General features: G+C 37.8%; 1 protein-coding gene across 3 annotated transcripts in view; it reads right to left on the bottom strand.

The window, feature by feature from the left end:
• Positions 1 to 10: 10 nt before the first annotated feature.
• The window catches only part of KCNIP4 (potassium voltage-gated channel interacting protein 4), a 1,194,562-nt gene continuing 1,176,427 nt past the window's right edge, over positions 11 to 18,145 (bottom strand). For all 3 annotated transcript variants that reach the window (XM_036853209.1, XM_036853208.1, XM_036853207.1), the window contains exons 5-8: positions 5,718 to 5,825; positions 3,706 to 3,810; positions 3,003 to 3,065; positions 11 to 1,478 (exon numbers count right to left, since the gene is read on the bottom strand). In XM_036853209.1, coding sequence (XP_036709104.1) covers positions 1,431 to 1,478; positions 3,003 to 3,065; positions 3,706 to 3,810; positions 5,718 to 5,825 — 324 coding nt within the window. In that variant the 3' untranslated portion in view covers positions 11 to 1,430. The remainder of the gene's footprint in view (positions 1,479 to 3,002; positions 3,066 to 3,705; positions 3,811 to 5,717; positions 5,826 to 18,145) is intronic.

The raw sequence follows: 18,145 nt of genomic DNA, 5'->3' as shown, positions 1-18,145 counted from the left end.
TTTTATTTGCTTTTATTTTTTCTTTTTGAAATACAAAATGTGCACATTGAATTTACACAAACACGTGATGGCCAAGTTCAGTGTACATGTATTGTACTACTCTTAATTTCTACACTGGTGATAGCAGGGCAGCTTTCAACATCCTATCTCTACACCAGAATAGATACCTGATTTATTGTTGCAAAGACAGTTGCAAATTTCCTCCTACTCTAGCCTCTTGGTCTCTGTGATATTTCTGCAAAACAGGGAAGGTGTGTGTATCTTTAGTAATATTGTGGCAACTTTACAATTTTGGCTTAAGATCATTAAAAATAATCTGAATTATTGGAGTTTTATGATGAGCTAAATCATAATACAATCCAGATGAGTTGCTTAGCACTTATATTCCTTTTCTATTAAATTTTGGTATTATAGTTCTCGATATAATGGAATCACTGGTCCTTTCAAAGTTAATTCTGCTTGCTGTTTGTTCCTGGTAGGCATTAGGGTAGCAAAGGTTTCTTTGTCCCTGAATGGCATGTAATGTAAAGGTGCCATGAGGGAGTCGGGAAAGAGGATGGAATAGGCCTTGAATGCAGTTAAGGATTACTTGTTGCTAAGCATTGCCACGTACTGGATGACGGATGTCCTGACCCTTTGCTAAGCCTGTGGACATCCTCGCTTTGTTTCACACCTTCTTGGACTTCCGCTTAGTGACATAATAGTCAACCTGTAGGATTGAACAAATCCAAAATTACATACATCATGTAGGCCTTGGCTGTAATATGTATTATGAAAAATTAAGAAACGCTTATTAAATAAGCTTTATTAGGCATATGCTGACATCTGGTGATAAACTGACTTGTTTCATGTTATAAAAAAATGCCAGGGAAATGAATGTCTTTAACAGAAGGAAGGAAATCCAGAGAAACTGGGACTATGTGTTTGTTTGTTTTTTTCCAATTGTAGTAATCTTGTTTTGTTTACTTAAAGTATAAATGGAATTACAGCATACAAACATGAAAACTAATATCTGGAAATTAAGTGCAGATATTTGCCAGTATTTCAGAAAACCATTTAAAATCCTGGGGCTGAATACATACAAATGAATAGCAAAAAACGCAGATATTTTAAAATCACCGATACTGTGAAAGCCTCAATAATCCCATGGCTAAAGAATCAATAAAACTATATGCCAGATCCTATTACTTTTGAATATTCACAGGGTATGAAATGACTTAGAACATCCCATGAACTCAGTGGCATTATGAAAAGGATGCAAATTTATAAGTGGAAAACTCAAATCTTTTGGGGATTGCTTTATATTAAAACAAAGCTTGTTTGCATAATATGCCTCAGTGTAAAGCTGAGCAATCTATGCTAAAAGTGGTAGCTCCAACTTGTGTGATAGAATCGTTCACATTTGTCTGATTGAGGATGTATTCGACAAGTTAGATCACATTTTCGAAGAGCTGCATGGAGCGCATGATGTTTTCGTCCTGCAAGGGAGAAAACGTGGAATTAAGTTCACCGTATCTGCAAAGGCAAGTGCACTGTTTGGCCTCTAAGTACTGCCTCCCTCCACCAACGCCTATGCCAAATGTTCAGATACTAGGGGTCTGCAAATGTAAATACTCTTCTACCCATTTTCCACACAGGTAAGTATGGAGAGCCCATTTTATGTTTTGTTGAGTCTACTAGGCTTTAAACACTTTATTTAACTCTGACTTGGTGTTACGAGGGGATATTTCTCAAATTATTAATAGAATGCCAGCATGGAAACTGGAGAGGCGCAGAGCATAATCAAAGCGAACAAGGCAAACTGTGGCATTTTAGGTAATCACCCGCCAAATCACAGAGACTTATACACATGGAAGGATACAGGGTTTGTGTGTGAGCTAAGAGCCAACTTCATGAAGATTGGAGGTTGGGGTTTAGGAGACAGGTTTGCAGTAATTTCACCTCTCTTTCTGAGTCTGTTAGGGCTAAATCTGTGTGGCCTTTAGGAACCTTTAAAAATGAATGGTCTCTCAGTGCCAGAGAAAGGATTGTTTGGGAGAAACCATTGCCCAGTGTCTGCAGTTTAGCATGTTCCTTAGAAACTTAGGGGGACAGACTTTGGGCAGGATAGGGGCACTTGGAGATTGTGACTGTTTATGGCAGTGGAAAATGGTAGCAGAACTAATGATGACTTCCACTATTAGATGCCAAGTAACAATACCACCATTAAGTAGGTTGATATCACCAAGTTCATTCAAAGGCTGTCACATTGAAATGTGAGTTGAGAAAAAGGCAGGCATCAGGAAAGGGACAGTATATCAACTTGAAAATAATGAGAAAAACTAAAGCACCAGCAAACTTCTTTGTGTCTATAATTATTTTAAAAATTCTTAATTGTGGTTTTACCCACACGTCAAGTCAAATAATTCTAGGTATGCTAATACTGGTCTGCCACCAGATGGTGGAGAACCACATGGACTTTTCCTCAGGGAGAATTTTCTGCTGTTTAATTTTGTGACTGAAGACCGTTACTGGTTCAGCCAAAGACATCTCTTGTCCACATACATTGAAGCAATGATGTTTCTCTTAGAAATCGGATATAAGTTTGGCCAGTGATACACTCTTGGCTGTACTGGAATTCTAAATCTACGGGGGATATGGTTGACAAGATACCTGTTATATGCTAGTTCTGGGGAAAGAACAATTCAAGTCTCACATATGTTTTATCCTCAGTGATGAATATTCTAAAGGATCTGAAGAGCAAAAACACACATGTGCAACCTTCATCTCTCCAGGGCTTCCCTCATAGCCTGCCTCGGGATAGACAATAAATGCTGATGAACTGAATGTGCAAATTGGTGATTGTTTTCAGAGTGGTAGGCTTATTCATCTCAGCTATGTAGAAGTGGTGATCTCAGGCATATGATCTTTATACTTTGCTCAGTTCATGGTGGCTGGCTGGCAGGACTAAGTTCAGCTGTTAAGGAAGCAAAAGGGATAGTTCCTTTACTGTCGTTACTTACTTTTTGGCAACTTTCGATGAATTCATCTATGGTAACGACTCCATCTTTATTTTTGTCCATTTTCTGTTCAGGAAGAAAAGAATGAAAAAATTTGCTCAGACTTACCCCTTGATACCCTCACACTGAACTGAACAAGCTGAAGCTGATGAAAAGAAAGCCCAGCTGCTTATTTTATGGGGAGGAACTGCTTCAGAGCACAAACTAGTAGCTTCTTAGTGTTAAGAATCGTGGCTGACTGATTTTAGGCTGTTGCCTTTTCAATAGAATGTGGTATAGATCTAGAGTCACTCTGTTCTAGTAAAATCCTACCCTCCAGCTACGACAGACTTCCGGCAACTTGCTGAAACTTTCAGAGCCTTGATTTTCTCATCTGTGAGATGGGGCTAATGAGGATTTATAAATAACCTCATAGGGACTTGTGAGAAATGAATGAAAACAAACACCCCAAAACATATGAGACATGGCAATTGCTTGGTGTTCTATCCAGGCTATGGTGAGTGTTCAGTAAGTGGAGTTATCAATATTATGATAAATTCAAAACCAAAATTATTAAATTAGTATGATGGTAATTATTCTATAGTTTGGTCTCTTTCAGTAAAAATTATTTTCCTTTTACATTCTTTTGAATCATCATGATGCTTTGCAAACATCAGGAAATTTGCTCTTAATTTCACTTCCTCTCTGACTTCTATTGCATTCCTACCTGGAAAAATGTTTCAACGTGTTGTCTGGGAGCATCTTCTTTGAGGACAGGATATGTGCATTTACCCATCATATCATATATCGCTTTCATTATATCAAGCATTTCCTGAAAAGGAAAAGGCAGTCACATGAAGCCGCATGCAATGTGAAAATAAACCACTCCAAGAAGCTTTGACAGATTATTCCTACTCATTTTCAAATTTTTTATTTTTCTTTGATTCTTCATTAAATGTCTTGGTTGTCCCAGAGGAAAAGCCAATGGTCTTATGCCTTAAAAGCAGCAGAATCGGAATGTAAGAATCAAGTCGGATCTTGGTTTCAAAATGAATGAAATCCCCATATATCTAACATGATCAGGAAAGAAACATTCTGGTTTAATGTTTGGACGTCCGTAGACTTCAATTTGCTATCTTTGTTTTATTGAGTTATTATATATTTTGTATGTTGATTATCAATTTCTGTTTATTGAGAATAAAATAAACTCCACATCATGAGAATTATACTAAAACTGATAAGTCTCAAAGCTCTTAGGGTTTTCATTGTGTTTTTCCTACTATGGCTTTAACTAAAGTCACACATGTAGATTAGTCAAAATATGACCCTGGAAACACTTCGAAATTTTAATTTTTTAAATTAAAACAAAATCTAGTTTTTGATTTGTAATTTTCAATCTTAGTGAAAATAATATCTAGTTAACCTAGACCTTCAGATTTATTGTTTACACTTGTTTTCTTCATATCGAAGTTTCCACAGAAGAGTATGGATTAAGTCGATAATATGGATGTAATATATATTTACTTCTGAGAGTATTCAATTCCATTTTAAATGATAAAGCAGCTTATAGTTTGTAAATCATACGTGAAGCCCTTTAAGATGTTTTGAGCATAGAAGTTTGTTTGACATAGAATTCATGAGATGTGTTGGGTATAAATGGTAAGAACAGCATGTTTATGTTAGACATAGAAAGGGGTAGAAAAGGATCAAAGGACCAAGAGATACCTAATATCCTGGAGGCACCTGAGTACTAAATGTTTATTGTGTACTAAATATACAAGAGGCACTAAGTATCCAGGAGATATGCTCGATATACCTGAATACTTAATACTCATGAAGTCTTAATTCGGCCACCCATTTGTGAGACCCATCTGGCCCCATGTGTCCTCTGATCAACAAATAAAACCCATGGCCATTGATCAGGTTAATTGTCACATTGTAACTGTGGTCAGGTGAACTTGTCCCTGTGTCTTCAGTACAGCAAGTTGATGTCATTGGCCCAAGATACCTTCTGTTTGAGGAGCCTAATCCTCAAAACTCAACTCGGGGGAAAGCTAGCGAGAGAAAGGACATATGGACACTGAACCACATCCAGGATTCAGGTAATGTGATCTTTCAACCCTACCTCCACTCCATCCTAAATTTGTTATCTTACCGCATCCCTCCCCCCTTGCTTCTTGCTGTGTTTTAAATTAATTTATTAAACCGTTTGATATGAGCATCTGAATTTGGTCTGTGAGGCTTCTTTTTTAGATAGCCCACCTGGGAGTTTATTTGGGGCTCCACTATCACATCAGGTCATTTCCCACACAGTACAGGTCACTACATAATCCACACGATTTTAAAATTGCATCTGTTTCCATATGGACCGCATTATATGATAGAAAAAAAGGTTACAGGCCAAATATTCTAACGTGTGGATATATTTTCTTCCTATTTGATTCCAACTTCTATCTTTATTCCATGTACAGTATTCATTAAAGTGCTATTAGGAAATCAGGATGTAATCCTTCTGTGTTTTATGTAATCCTTCTATGTTTTATATTTACTTTGCAGATTAACCATAAATTATTTCTAGCATTCCAAATTTTTCATCAGAATATTTCCCCAGCACTACAGAAAATATTTTAGACTTCCTGAAAAAGTGATTCTAAAATAATAATTGCGATTGTTTAACACTTTGAAGTGAAAAAATGAAAGTGGTCTGAAGGCTAGCTGTGTTGGTGAGGCATTTCTTACTTCTTTAGTGATGTAGCCATCTTTATTTATGTCATACAAATTAAATGCCCAGTTGAGTTTTTCTTGTACTGTCCCCCGGAGCAAAATGGAAAGACCCTTGATGAAATCCTAAAAAAAAAAATAAAAATACAATTTGATATGACATTTCTAAAAAAAAAAGTAAAACACAAACTCTAATAAAATTCTCTGTCAAATGATGGAAGCAAGGGTTACAACCCTCTGGATTTTGAACCATTTATTTAGCAAAATGGTCCATGTGTTCCTGATTATCTTTTTTTCTAGAGATTTTTTGTGGCCATAAACCACTCCTTAGGTTTAATATTCTTACTTTCTAATTGGAAACTGTGACTTAAATCTACTGTGGAACTGGAAATTGTGTTAGAACAGACACCCAAACAACAAGATGCATGTGTATAAGTGGTATTACTTTCCACTACAAGTGCACACAATTCTTTTACTGAAAATAATCTAATAACATTGTAACTTTAAAAATACGAGCACATACGTAATACACTTCCCATGAACAAGATCTGCTAACAAGAAATATGGGCTGTCCTTAAGATATAGGCCAATTGAAGGCTTTTAGAAATCAAGTTATAATATGCAAGGGGGCAGAAGTTAAGAGAATGGAGCTGAAAGCCAGGCTGCCTGAATTCAAATTCCAGCTGTTTCATCTGATAGCTCTGTCCTCAGACAACTTACCATCCTTTTGCCTCTATTTTCATATCTGTAGAAGGGAGATGTTAGTATCTACTTCTTAAATTTTTTATGAGGATTAAAAGAGTTAAGCTGTTTATAACGGTGTCTGGCAAGGGCATCGGCTATGTGTTTGTCCAAGTAAATGGAAACCTCAGTCAGTATCACTGTTAGGCTGCTGTGATTGAACCGCAGACAAACCAGATTAACTTGATCAAATTCATATATATTTGTTGTTCTGTAGGCAGGGTTAACATTACAATATGGTGAATTCTGATCTCACATAGAACTGACAATCTGTCGTTAGGTAGGAATGAAAGAGCAGAAGGTGTTACCAAGTCCAAGCTCATAGAACTGACAATCTGTCGTTAGGTAGGAATGAAAGAGCAGAAGGTGTTACCAAGTCCAAGCTCATAGAACTGACAATCTGTCGTTAGGTAAGAATGAAAGAGCAGGTGTAACCAAGTCCAAGCTCGCTCTGCTCCCTGCAGGACAGGCCAGTAAATCTGGAGATGAGGTGTTGAGGCAAGGAATATGACTTTATTTGGAAAGCCGGCAGACTGAGAAGATGGCAGAATAGTGTCTCAGAAAGACCATCTTATCAGGGTCTGGATGCCAGTTTCTTTTATAGAACAGAGAGGGGGAGGAGGTGAGGAAGCAAAGTAAAAAGGCCATAAGTCTTGCAAATAAGCTGGAATGGCCAGCCTCAGGGAGGGGATGTGTTAATTTCTTCTTTTCTCCAGCCATTCACAGGTGGACAGGGTCAGGATGCTTCCCTGAACAAAGGCACTTTGGTTTACCATTCAGGCAGGGGGGCAGTGTTCCCCAGGCAGGCCATTATGTATAGACAGTATCCTTTTAGTGAACAAAAGCAACGGGAAGCAAAGGCTAAAGTAAAAGAAACAGATCCAACACGTAGTCAGATTTTGTTCTTCCCTGTAACAAAGGGAAATGCAGAAGTGGCCTCTGGGTGACTTTGTATTCTCTCTCTACATTTTTACATTCCAACATTTTGTAATTGTTTTCCTGTCTTAATTTCTTTAAATGCTTTTTTTTTTTAAAATGGGTGACATTCATGTAGTTCAAAATTTTTAAATATATAAGATTATTGATGAAAAGTATTCCTCCCATTCTTGGACCCTAGTCACCCTATTTCTTTCCCCTAGACAACTGGCATTAGTAGCTTCTTGTATTCACTTCCAAAGAATTTTTGTGCATATACAAGTGTAAGGCATATTTATTTACACAAATGATAGTCTTACAGGCTGTTCTGTACTTTATTTTATTTTTAACTTAGCAATAAATCTTGGAAATAATTCCAATCTTTTTCACTGTTGCATGTGTATGAATGTATCGTAGTTTATTTAACCAATCTCTCATTGATGAATATTTAAAGATTTCCAATCTTATTAAAAACAAAGCCACAAAGAGTGACCTTATGCATACATAACTTACATTTTGAACAAGTATATCTGCAGTATGAGTTCCTAGAAGTGGAATTGCTGGGTCAAAGGATTTGAACATTGGTAAATTTTATAGTTATTTTCAAATTTCCCCCCAAATTTCCCTCTCAAAATCTGTATATGAGAATAGTATAGCTTGTCAGTACTGTATGCTATCAAATTTTTTATCTTTTTCAATCTTAAAGGTTAATATTTCTTTCTCAGATTACTTAAAATTTGTATTTATTATGAATAAATTTGAGCATTTTTTCCAAATGTCTTGATTTATAGAAACTCTTCACATATTAGTGAAATTAGCCCTTGTCTGGGATATATCTTCAAGTATTGCTTCCCAGTTTATCATTTCTTTCAATTTTTATTATGTTGATTTTTGTAAAGTAGGCATCTTTTTATTTTTATATTCTAGAATTTGTCAGCCTTTTACTTTATATTTTTTGGTTTCTGTCATATTGAAAAGACCTCTCCCATTCTGAAGTTATAAAAGTATACTCCCATGTTTTTGTTCTAGTACTTTCAAGATTTACTTTTTTACATTTAAATCTTTATTCCATTTGGAATTTACCCAATGTTTTTAGATAGCTGTCTGGTTTCACAATATTATTTGTTACCCACTGATTTGAGATGCAAGATTTATCATATCCTTAATTCTTTTATGTGTTTGTATTTCTGGAATTTATATTTTATTTCATAGTATATCTGTTTATCTAAGTACCTCTACTACATTGTTTCAGTTATTAAAACATTTTAGTAATTTTAATAGCTGTAAGGGCTATTTCCTCTTAATCCTTCTTTTTCAGCTATTTTCTTTCCACTTTTCCTTATTTAAATATTCCACCTGACCCCTATTGGGATGTTTATTGAGCTGGAGGTAAATTTATAGATCAACTTGGGCAGAACTGACAACTACATGTTGATGAGTCTTCCTATTCAAGACAATAAGAAACCTTTCCCTTGTCCAGGTCATTTTTGTCACTGAGTATATTAGTTTCCTCTTGCTGCTGTAACAAATTACCACAAATTTGGAGCATTAAAATAATACTTGTTTATTATCCTACAGATCTGGAAATCAGAAGTCTGAAATGGGTTTTACTGGGCTGAAATCAAGTTGGAGGCAGAGCTGCAGTCTCCCCAGTGGATCTAGGGATAGAATTTGTTCTCTTGCTTTTTTCAGCTTCTAGAGGCCACTTGCATTGATTGGCTCGTGGCCCCTTCCTCCATCTTCAAAACACAGTACTCCAGCCTCCTGTTGTAGTATCTCCTCTTTGCTACCCTGATCTTCCTGCCTCCCTCTTACAGGGACCCTTGGGATTACATTGGGCCCATCCAGATAATCCAAGATGATCTCCCCATCTCAAGATCCTTAATCACACCTGCAAAAAACCTCCTTTACCATGAAAGGTAACACATCCTACGTCCGGACATTAAGATGTGGACATTTTTGGTGGGTCTTTATTCAGCACACCAAACTCTAATACATCTTAAGGCCTTTTGTTTTTTCCAAGTTGTTCTTTCACATTTCTTAGTCATATTTATTTCTAGGTATTTTAATCCTTCTGTTGCTGTTATAAAGGAGGCCATAAGAATTCCTTAGTAGGCAGAGAAAAGAAGAGACGCAGGCAACAAATCTTGAAAATAAGTTTCTCAGGAGGTAAGAGAGGTCAAGAGAAGAAAGCATTACACTGGGAAAGGATGGTTCATCTTGATACCAATCTGCTGGGGAATGAAAAGAGCTTACTGAGTCAGCAACATGGAGGTCACCAGTGACTAAAGAGACAAGTTTCAGTGGAGGGGAAGGAGCAAAGAGTGATAGAGACTGTTAGAAAATTCACCAGCCATGGCTGCATATGAAGACAGAGGGACAGGACTATATCTGAAGAGGAGGACAGGATCACAGAAGAGACTTTTGAAGATGAGCACTTTGGGCACTGAAGGGACGAATCTAAAAAGAGGAAAATACTAAAGATGTGTGTATGTGTGAGAGAGAGAGAAAGACAGAGAGAGACAGAGACAGAGACATAAATGGACTACTCCTGCGATGGTGGAAGAGATGGAGATGGTCTGCCCTGGGAAGGGAGGAGGCACATTTCCTCAGCTAATACAGAAGGAAGAAGGAGAACACCATGCAGATGCCCACAGCTGAGAAGAGGTGGGAAGATGAACGAGTCCTCATCTGAGACATTTAATGGGTGTTGTCTGCTTGTGAGTGAAGGACATGGTGGAAAGGATAAGAACTGAAGGTTTGAGGAGAGAGAAGGAGGCAGCTCTGCTCCTGGACTTGTGCAAATTACAGGAAGCTGCAGCTCCCTCAAAATATTTTTCTGCCATCTGCTGGAAAATGGTTGTAATATATTTAAACCTGTAGTATATAATATACTGTAATTAATTAAGAGGTAATGACCCTCCTTGGAGTTGTGTAGTATACAACTTGCAAACTATATAAGCTTTGGCTTTTTTGGAAGGTATAAAATCGTTACTGCAGAGCATGGGAAGGTAGGCTTACCAGAGAAAGATTGCTGGACAATTTTGAAAAGTCAGATGAGGTGGATGGTTATCAATATAATCCTTACCTGTCACTTCAAATCACAAAGTAATAGTTATATGCCTTTAGCTGAAAAGAGAGGCTGGACACATGCTTAGAGCATTGGTTTTCAAATTGTAGCTTGCAGAATCACCTGGAGGGCTTGCTGAAACAGCTTGCTGGGTCCCACGCCAGAGTGTCTGATTCATTAGGTCTGGGGTGTGGCCCAAGAATTTACATTTCTAATCAATTCCAAGGAGACGCTGATACTGCTGGTCCAGGGATCACACTTCGAGAACCACTGGCCTGCAAGAATCATCACTGGCACTGGCCCCATCACCAAGCAGAACAGGCCAGAGCAACAATGAGAGATTTAAAGTCGTGTGTGGACTTTTGTTGTTTGCCTCCCTAGTTGGCCCCTCTTTCCGTTTGGTGCTCCATCCAATTCTGTGGAAGCGCACTCCATCTGTGGCTCTAGTGATGGAGCTATGCCCTGGGCAAAACCAGGAAGCACATTTTATTCCTTTGGTCAAGGCAATTGGATCTGTGGTTGGCCTGTAACTGAACCCAGTCTACATAAGTGATTTTCAGGACTTCTGCTAGGAAGGGGTATGACAGAGATGCTTTTTCTTTCCTGCCTGGGGAAAAATCAAGCCTGGAGCTCAGGAGCTGCTGGCATCTTCTTGTAACCACGAGGGAGCCCACCCTTAGGTTGCAGCCAGACCTATCTCTGGACTTCTTACTCTTATGAGCCAATACAGTTAATATTGTTTTTGTTAGTGTATGATTTTCTATTATTTGTGAACAAAAGTACCCTGAGTCACAAGCTGACATCTAATTCCCATCTTTCTCTTAAATACTATGTATCCTGAAACTGCATACACTGAAAGATAGCTATGAACCTTGAACACCCCTCTCTCTTTTAATATACCATCTTGCAGGATGATATCAATAAACAGTTATTTCAGAACAGGAAATAACTATTTGTGCAAAAGGCAAATGAAAGACTCAAGGTATCTTGTACTATTCTTACTCCATGCTTTTCTGAATGGTCATTGAAATCTGTCAAGCAGGAGTTACAAGACTAAAAAAAAACCAAACAACTCTCAAGAGTACTTTTCACAATCACCTTACTTTTGTCTGTGAAAGGTTACATCTGTTCCCTAATGTACAAAAATGATAGATGGGGATTGGTACTGAATTCTGGTTTCTAATATCTTAGGATAAAGGCAATAGAATGAAAAAGGCATAGAGATATGACCCTATAATAACCTAGTCTTGTTCTATAGTTAGCTCTATTTATCGACCAAACCTTTAATTGGTGCCTTAGTGCTGGTTACATACATTCTGCCCACCATTCCCACACTAGGAGCTGCATCAAAGACCCAGCCTTGAGAGAGCATGTGTTATTGAGACCATCTAGATGGTATACATGACTGGACCCAGGTAAGGCCTGGAAAGGCATACATGTGTTTAGTATATTTCTTACTTTATGCTTGCTTTTACATTTTTAGGAAAAGTTTTAAAGTTGTTTATCTTCTCTGATATGACCTCCCTTGACTGGAGTTAAACCTCCATAGTGGTTGAAGGATACAATTTCAGGTACTACCTAAAGTTTGCTTTTGTTTGGAACTAATAAAAGATATCAACATGTCTAAAAAATAAAAATGTATATTTCCCAAGATTTGTAGCCTAATTTTGTCAGGTGAAAGAGATAAAATACTTACCTTGATTGATATACAATTCTAGTTAGGTAATTTAATATCTTAAAAGATGAAAACAGCCACATTAAGTTAGAGGAAAGTGGTTTGATCTCCCTGAAGGCCATTAAAAATTAAATAAGTTTTAAACAAAAATCACAAATATAAATATATAATAAATGTATATGTAAATATCATGCTTGATTTATGTAAAAAATACAGAAAACTATAGAAGAAAATTGCAATCACACATAATCCTATCACCTGTTCACATTGAATATTCCCACTCTTTTTTAATGCATACTTTGGCATATACTTATAGTACAAGCCATATATTATATATAAAATTCTGTTTATTTCACTTAAATTACAAGCATTTTCCAATATCACTGATGATTCACTGTGACATCATTTAAATAACTACAAAGTAGGTTTAACCGTATGAAATTGACCATATTTTTTATCATATTTGCCAAGAATTTCATATGGTAGTTTCATATGGTCTAATCTAATAATACTAGCACAATGAATTTTGGACACTTTGGACCCCAAACCACAATAAGAATTACAATTTAAATGACAGCCTAGTACTTAAGCACGTACACATACATACACACACACACAAAATCATACACCAGAAACTAAAGTTATTAGTCTATTTCCATTTCTATTAATTTTTTAGTACTCTTGTCATTAATGTCTAAATCAATTTTACCACCTGCTAATCATTGCAATCTCGAGTGTGAAACACTGCTTTGTCTTATGAATATATTGTAATTTATTTAACCATTCTTTCTTATTGGTATATATGTGTATTAATTTAAATTTTTCTTTATTGTACATGATGCTATAGTAAATATTTTTCTCCAACTATTTCCCATCATTCTGACTTATTTCCTAAGGAAAGATGTGGAATTCCTGGGTTAAAGGGCTCTGGGAACACTGAAATTTATTAGTAGTAATGAGGACAGTTTATCGATAAGTGTGTGGGGCTTGGTATTAGGCAATTTCTGTGCATTACTTTATGTCAGCCTCACAACCATAGCGAATAGGTATTGTCGTCCTTATATTAAAGATGGAGGCTCAGAGAAAATACATGACTGAGGCAAGGGATGCAGCCAGTGAGAATTAGAGCTGGAAACTGAACCCAGAACTCTGACTCAAAGCCCAGGCTCTCATTTTGTCTAGAACTGAAGCAATGGGCTGTGCTTACACAGAAAAGTATGATATAAACAAATGCTACATCTCTTTTTTCTGATACTGTAGAACATAATTGTAGGGTGATATGAAACAGTGACTCACAGTGATTGCAATTTTACTAGTAACATTTGTAGAACATTTGGAGGTACCAGGAATTCATAATTCTTGCCATGTAATGATGTGCATAAATGAATTAGAAAATGGCCTTAGCTTTTAAAAAAGGGAAAGTGAGTCAGTATGTGAATACATGTGTGACTAGGAACAGGATAAGTTAAGATCAGCTGAAGAAGAATCCCAACAGTTAGATGCCCAGGAAACAGAGAAAAAGAGAGTGAGCAAGAGAGAGAGAGACAGAGACAGAGAGAAATTGATATCAGTTCTCTGAGACTGACCAGTTGTTATACATGATCACTAACATTACTGAGCATATTAATTGTGCCAGACCATTTTCTAAACTCTTTAGATTCATCATTTAATCTGACAACAAGCTTGTGAGGTATCTATCCTTATTATTTCAATTTTACATTGAGGAAATTCAAGCGCAGAGAGATTGAGGAACCTGCCCCAGGTATCCCAGCTAGAAGTGGTAGAGTTTGGATTGAGCAGTCTAACTCACAAGCGTGTGCTCTTTCAGATGAGAAGAGATTTCTGGCACCTCCTTGGAGATTGGAGTGTTAAAAGAGGAGACTGAAAAATTCTAGAACCGGGTCAGAAAAAATAGCAGATGAGGCTGGAGCATCTTGTGGTGCCCAAAAGTAAGGAACAAGCAAAGAAAGAAACAAAACAAAACAAAACAAAAAAATAAACAACCACAATGATGGGGCCATGTTGAAGCCAACTGAAAGAGCTTCCAGTGGCCCAGCTGGAACAATTTAAGCAAAAAGATAAGATACTGAACTATAACTCAAGTATAAAATATATGTCTGTTAGTCCACACCGATATGAATCACTGGTGGAATACATTCATAAATGGAGGAGAAGAGACAAATCCTTCTCTTCTTTGGAAGAGAAGAATTCCAAATAAACTCTATGTATACTCTACCCTTACGGAGATGGCGCATAACTCCCAGTCTGTACGTGTGATGTGTGCACAACTTCCTTCCAAAGAGAATGGTTTGGAAAGAGGGATAAAAGAGCAACTTTACAGTAAAGAAATTACCAGCACTGCTTCAACCAGGTGATCAAGGTTTACATCAAACGGTCATAAATCATGTTGAGGGCTTCCCTGGTGGCGCAGTGGTTGAGAATCTGCCTGCCAATGCAGGGAACACGGGTTCGAGCCCTGGTCTGGGAAGATCCCACATGCCGTGGAGCAACTAGGTCCGTGAGCCACAATTATTGAGCCTGCGCGTCTGGAGCCTGTGCTCCGCAACAAGAGAGGCCGCGACAGTGAGAGGCCCGCGCACTGCGATGAAGAGTGGCCCCCACTTGCCGCAACTAGAAAAAGCCCTGGCACAGAAACGAAGACCCAAAACAGCCATAAAAAAAAAAAAAAAAAAATCACGTTGATACTATGGACTCTTGTTACATAATAAAAAACGGCACCTTACCTCTGTGGTCTTCCTCCTCAAAACACATATCCCAATTTCAATCATGAGAAAACACATCAAACAAATCCCAACTGAGGGACATTCTGCAAAACACCTGACCAAAACTCCTCAAAACTGTCAAGGTTATCAAAACAAGGACAATTTGAGAAACTGTCACAGCCAAAAGGAGCTTAAGGAGACATGGTGAGTGAATGTAATGTAAGATCCTACATAGAATTCTGGAACAGAAGAAAGGCTTTTGGTAAAAACTAAGAAAATCAGAATAAAGCATGGACTTTAGTTAATAACAGTGTATCAACATTAGTTCATTAATTATAACAAGTTTACCATATTAATGCATGATGTGAATAACAGGAAACTGGGTGCGAGGTGTACGGGAACTCTCTGTACTATCTTTGCAGTTTTTCTGTAAATGTAAAACTGGTCTAAAATAAAAAGTTTATTTAAAAGATGATTTAAAAAAAGAGGGACCTGACCTTCAGACTGTTGAAGCAGATAGAGATATTTATTGGATGCTTTTTCTCTTGTCTCTCTTGTAATAATCTTCTGCTAACCCAACTTTCATTAAACATTTCAGTGTATGATAAGAGGGATTCAAAGAACTTGCCCTTGGGGGGCCACAGGAATTTGGGCAAGGGCAGCCATGGCTGGAGGAGCTGGATACCCCATAGCAAGACTATAAGGAGGGAGCAGGCCAGAAGGACAGGGTGACAAGCAAAAGCTAGGACACATGCAGCACGGCCACAGTCCTTGGGAATCGACAGAAATGCATGGGTGAGGCCCAGGTTGAAGAACCTTTATGGCAAGAATTGTTGGATTCTACAAAAATTAGTCATGAAAATGGGGGAATGTCAGCTCCATAAGGACAAAAATTTGTGTCTTTTGTTCACTGTTGTATCCCCAGCACCTTGAAAGTATATATATGTGTATATATATATATATATATATACATATTTTTTTTTTAATTTATTTTTTGCCGCCCCATGCCACATATGGGATCTTAGTTCCCAGACCAGGGATCGAAACCTCACCCCCGCAGTGGAAGCACATTGTCTTAACCACTGGCCCACCAGGGAAGTCCAAAAAATATTTGTTAAATGAAGGAACAAAATGAAAGGACCTTTCAGCTACCTTTCCCTTTACTTCGCCAAAGAGCAAAGCTCCTGGAATGGGCACTAGAAAAGAAGAGGAGAATTATGTGGACAGAATGTGTAAGTGTGTGTGTGTGTGTGTGTGTGTGTGTGTGTGTGTGTGTGTGTGTGTTGAGAGATATAATAATAAAACTTAATGATTTAATAAATCTAATAAAATGGAATTCTATACCTATTGGTAACATTGCCTAAATAATTCCCCTTGATGCCTGACATCTCAAGAGAAAATAGCTATTTCACTTGACAAAAATGACTCATCCTAGAAGGAAAGTTTTCCTGTAACCATAATTGATATTTGGGGAGAAAAAACACATTTTTTTCTCATCACTGTGAATGACAAAGGGATTATTTTGGGGGGTTTATAATGCCTCCAGGGGTACCACTCACATTTTATTCTGTCATAATTGAATTGTCAGTGAATGGTGTTTTCTTGAAGCTCTGGACTGCGGCAGTCCTGCTGTCAATCATCAGTTACCTGCAGTAAGCAGGCATAGCTATTCCAGAATTGTTCCAAAGGAAAAATACATTTTCAGACTCAATAGTTCAAGTAAACTTGCCATTAGGGATGTGCTCAGAGGAGTGCACTGCCCTGATGGTGGTAATATTCTAGAAAAGGTAACTGTTGAAATAGTGGTAAAGGTTCAGGGTTGCTTTTGCAGTCAACAATTGTGTCATTCAGTAATCAGTGCATGGGATGAATTACTGAGTGGTGATTGTAAACATTGGTGATAATACTCAGTAATCAAATCATAGAAGACCATCTCAGATGTCTTCCAGCAAACATAGTGCCTCAGTATCTCCCTCTGCAGGAGGCAATCTATTGTGAGGGTTAAGAGTGGGGGTTGGAAAACTATGGTCCAGGGCTCAAATACAGCCCACCATGTGTTTTTGTTAATAAAGCTTTATTGAAACACAGCCATGGTCACTTATTTCGGATTTGTCTGTGGTTGCTTTTGTCTACAAGAGCAGAACTGAGTTGGTAGAATGAAGTATGGCCTGCAAAGCCAAAAATATTTACAGTTTGGTCCTTTACAGAAAAGTTTGATGACCCTTGGTTAAAACCAATAGGTTTTAGAGACTTAGGTAGAGCTGGGGTTCAATCCTGGTTCTGCCATTTACTAACTATATGACTTTGGACAAGTCACTTAACCTCTCTAAGTTTGTAATTCCTCATGGCTAACATGTGGCAAGTAATACAGGTCCTTTATTTTTTATCTGCAACTTACCACCCCCATCCAAAACTTCTTTTGTAAACTGAAATAGAAAAACCTTTACCAGGAAGACAGGGGAGGTGGTGAATTTTGGTGCCAAAACTCATCTGATGCCAAAACCTGAACTGAAATGGCATGAAAGTATTCTAATTATCTATCTATCTATCATCTATCATCTATCTATCTATCTATCTATCTATCTATCTATCTATCTATCATCTATCTATCTATCTATCATCTATCTATCTATCATCTGTCATCTATCATCTCTATCCTTTATCATCTACTATCCGTTATCTATCCATCGATCACATTAATCAGAAGACATCAAAAGCTATTTTAATACTTCCAAGTCATAGTAGCTTGACACAGTATAAGCTTATTTACCACTCACATACAGTGAAATACGAGTGGGGATGGGGTTCTGTTCCATGCAGTCATTCAGAGATCCAGCCTCCTCCTACTTTGCTGGAAGGCAAACTGAAATATGTAACCTCACAGTCTCCATAGATGGGAAGAGAGAGGAAGGAGTGTGGTCACTTCCACTAATCTCCCAGGGGTCAAAACTCAGTCCTGGTCCCACCTAGCTGCAGGAGAGGCTGGGAATACGGCCTAATCATGTGATCATAGAGCGCAGCACATGGACATTGGATCAGTAGCACTCTCTGCCATATTTATTGTTTATCATAGTTTTACTGAACAAATGTTACACCCTTGATTATAGCATACTGCAGACCCTGCAGGAGACATTAAATAATATAGAGTATAGGCACAGCATTACGTTTCTAAAATCTGCAAGACTCTGAATGAAACTCAGCTGGCACCAAGGATTTCAGATGAGGGACTGGGGACCTACATATTCCTCACCGGCAGGATAGCACAGTTGCTAAGAGGTGCATTCTGGGCCAGACTGCTTGGGTTTGAATCCTGGCTCTCCTA

Source organism: Balaenoptera musculus, chromosome 5 (genome assembly GCF_009873245.2).
Source record: "Balaenoptera musculus isolate JJ_BM4_2016_0621 chromosome 5, mBalMus1.pri.v3, whole genome shotgun sequence".
In the NCBI taxonomy this organism is placed as follows: domain Eukaryota; kingdom Metazoa; phylum Chordata; class Mammalia; order Artiodactyla; family Balaenopteridae; genus Balaenoptera; species Balaenoptera musculus.
This window is presented reverse-complemented; position numbering and strand designations above follow the sequence as displayed.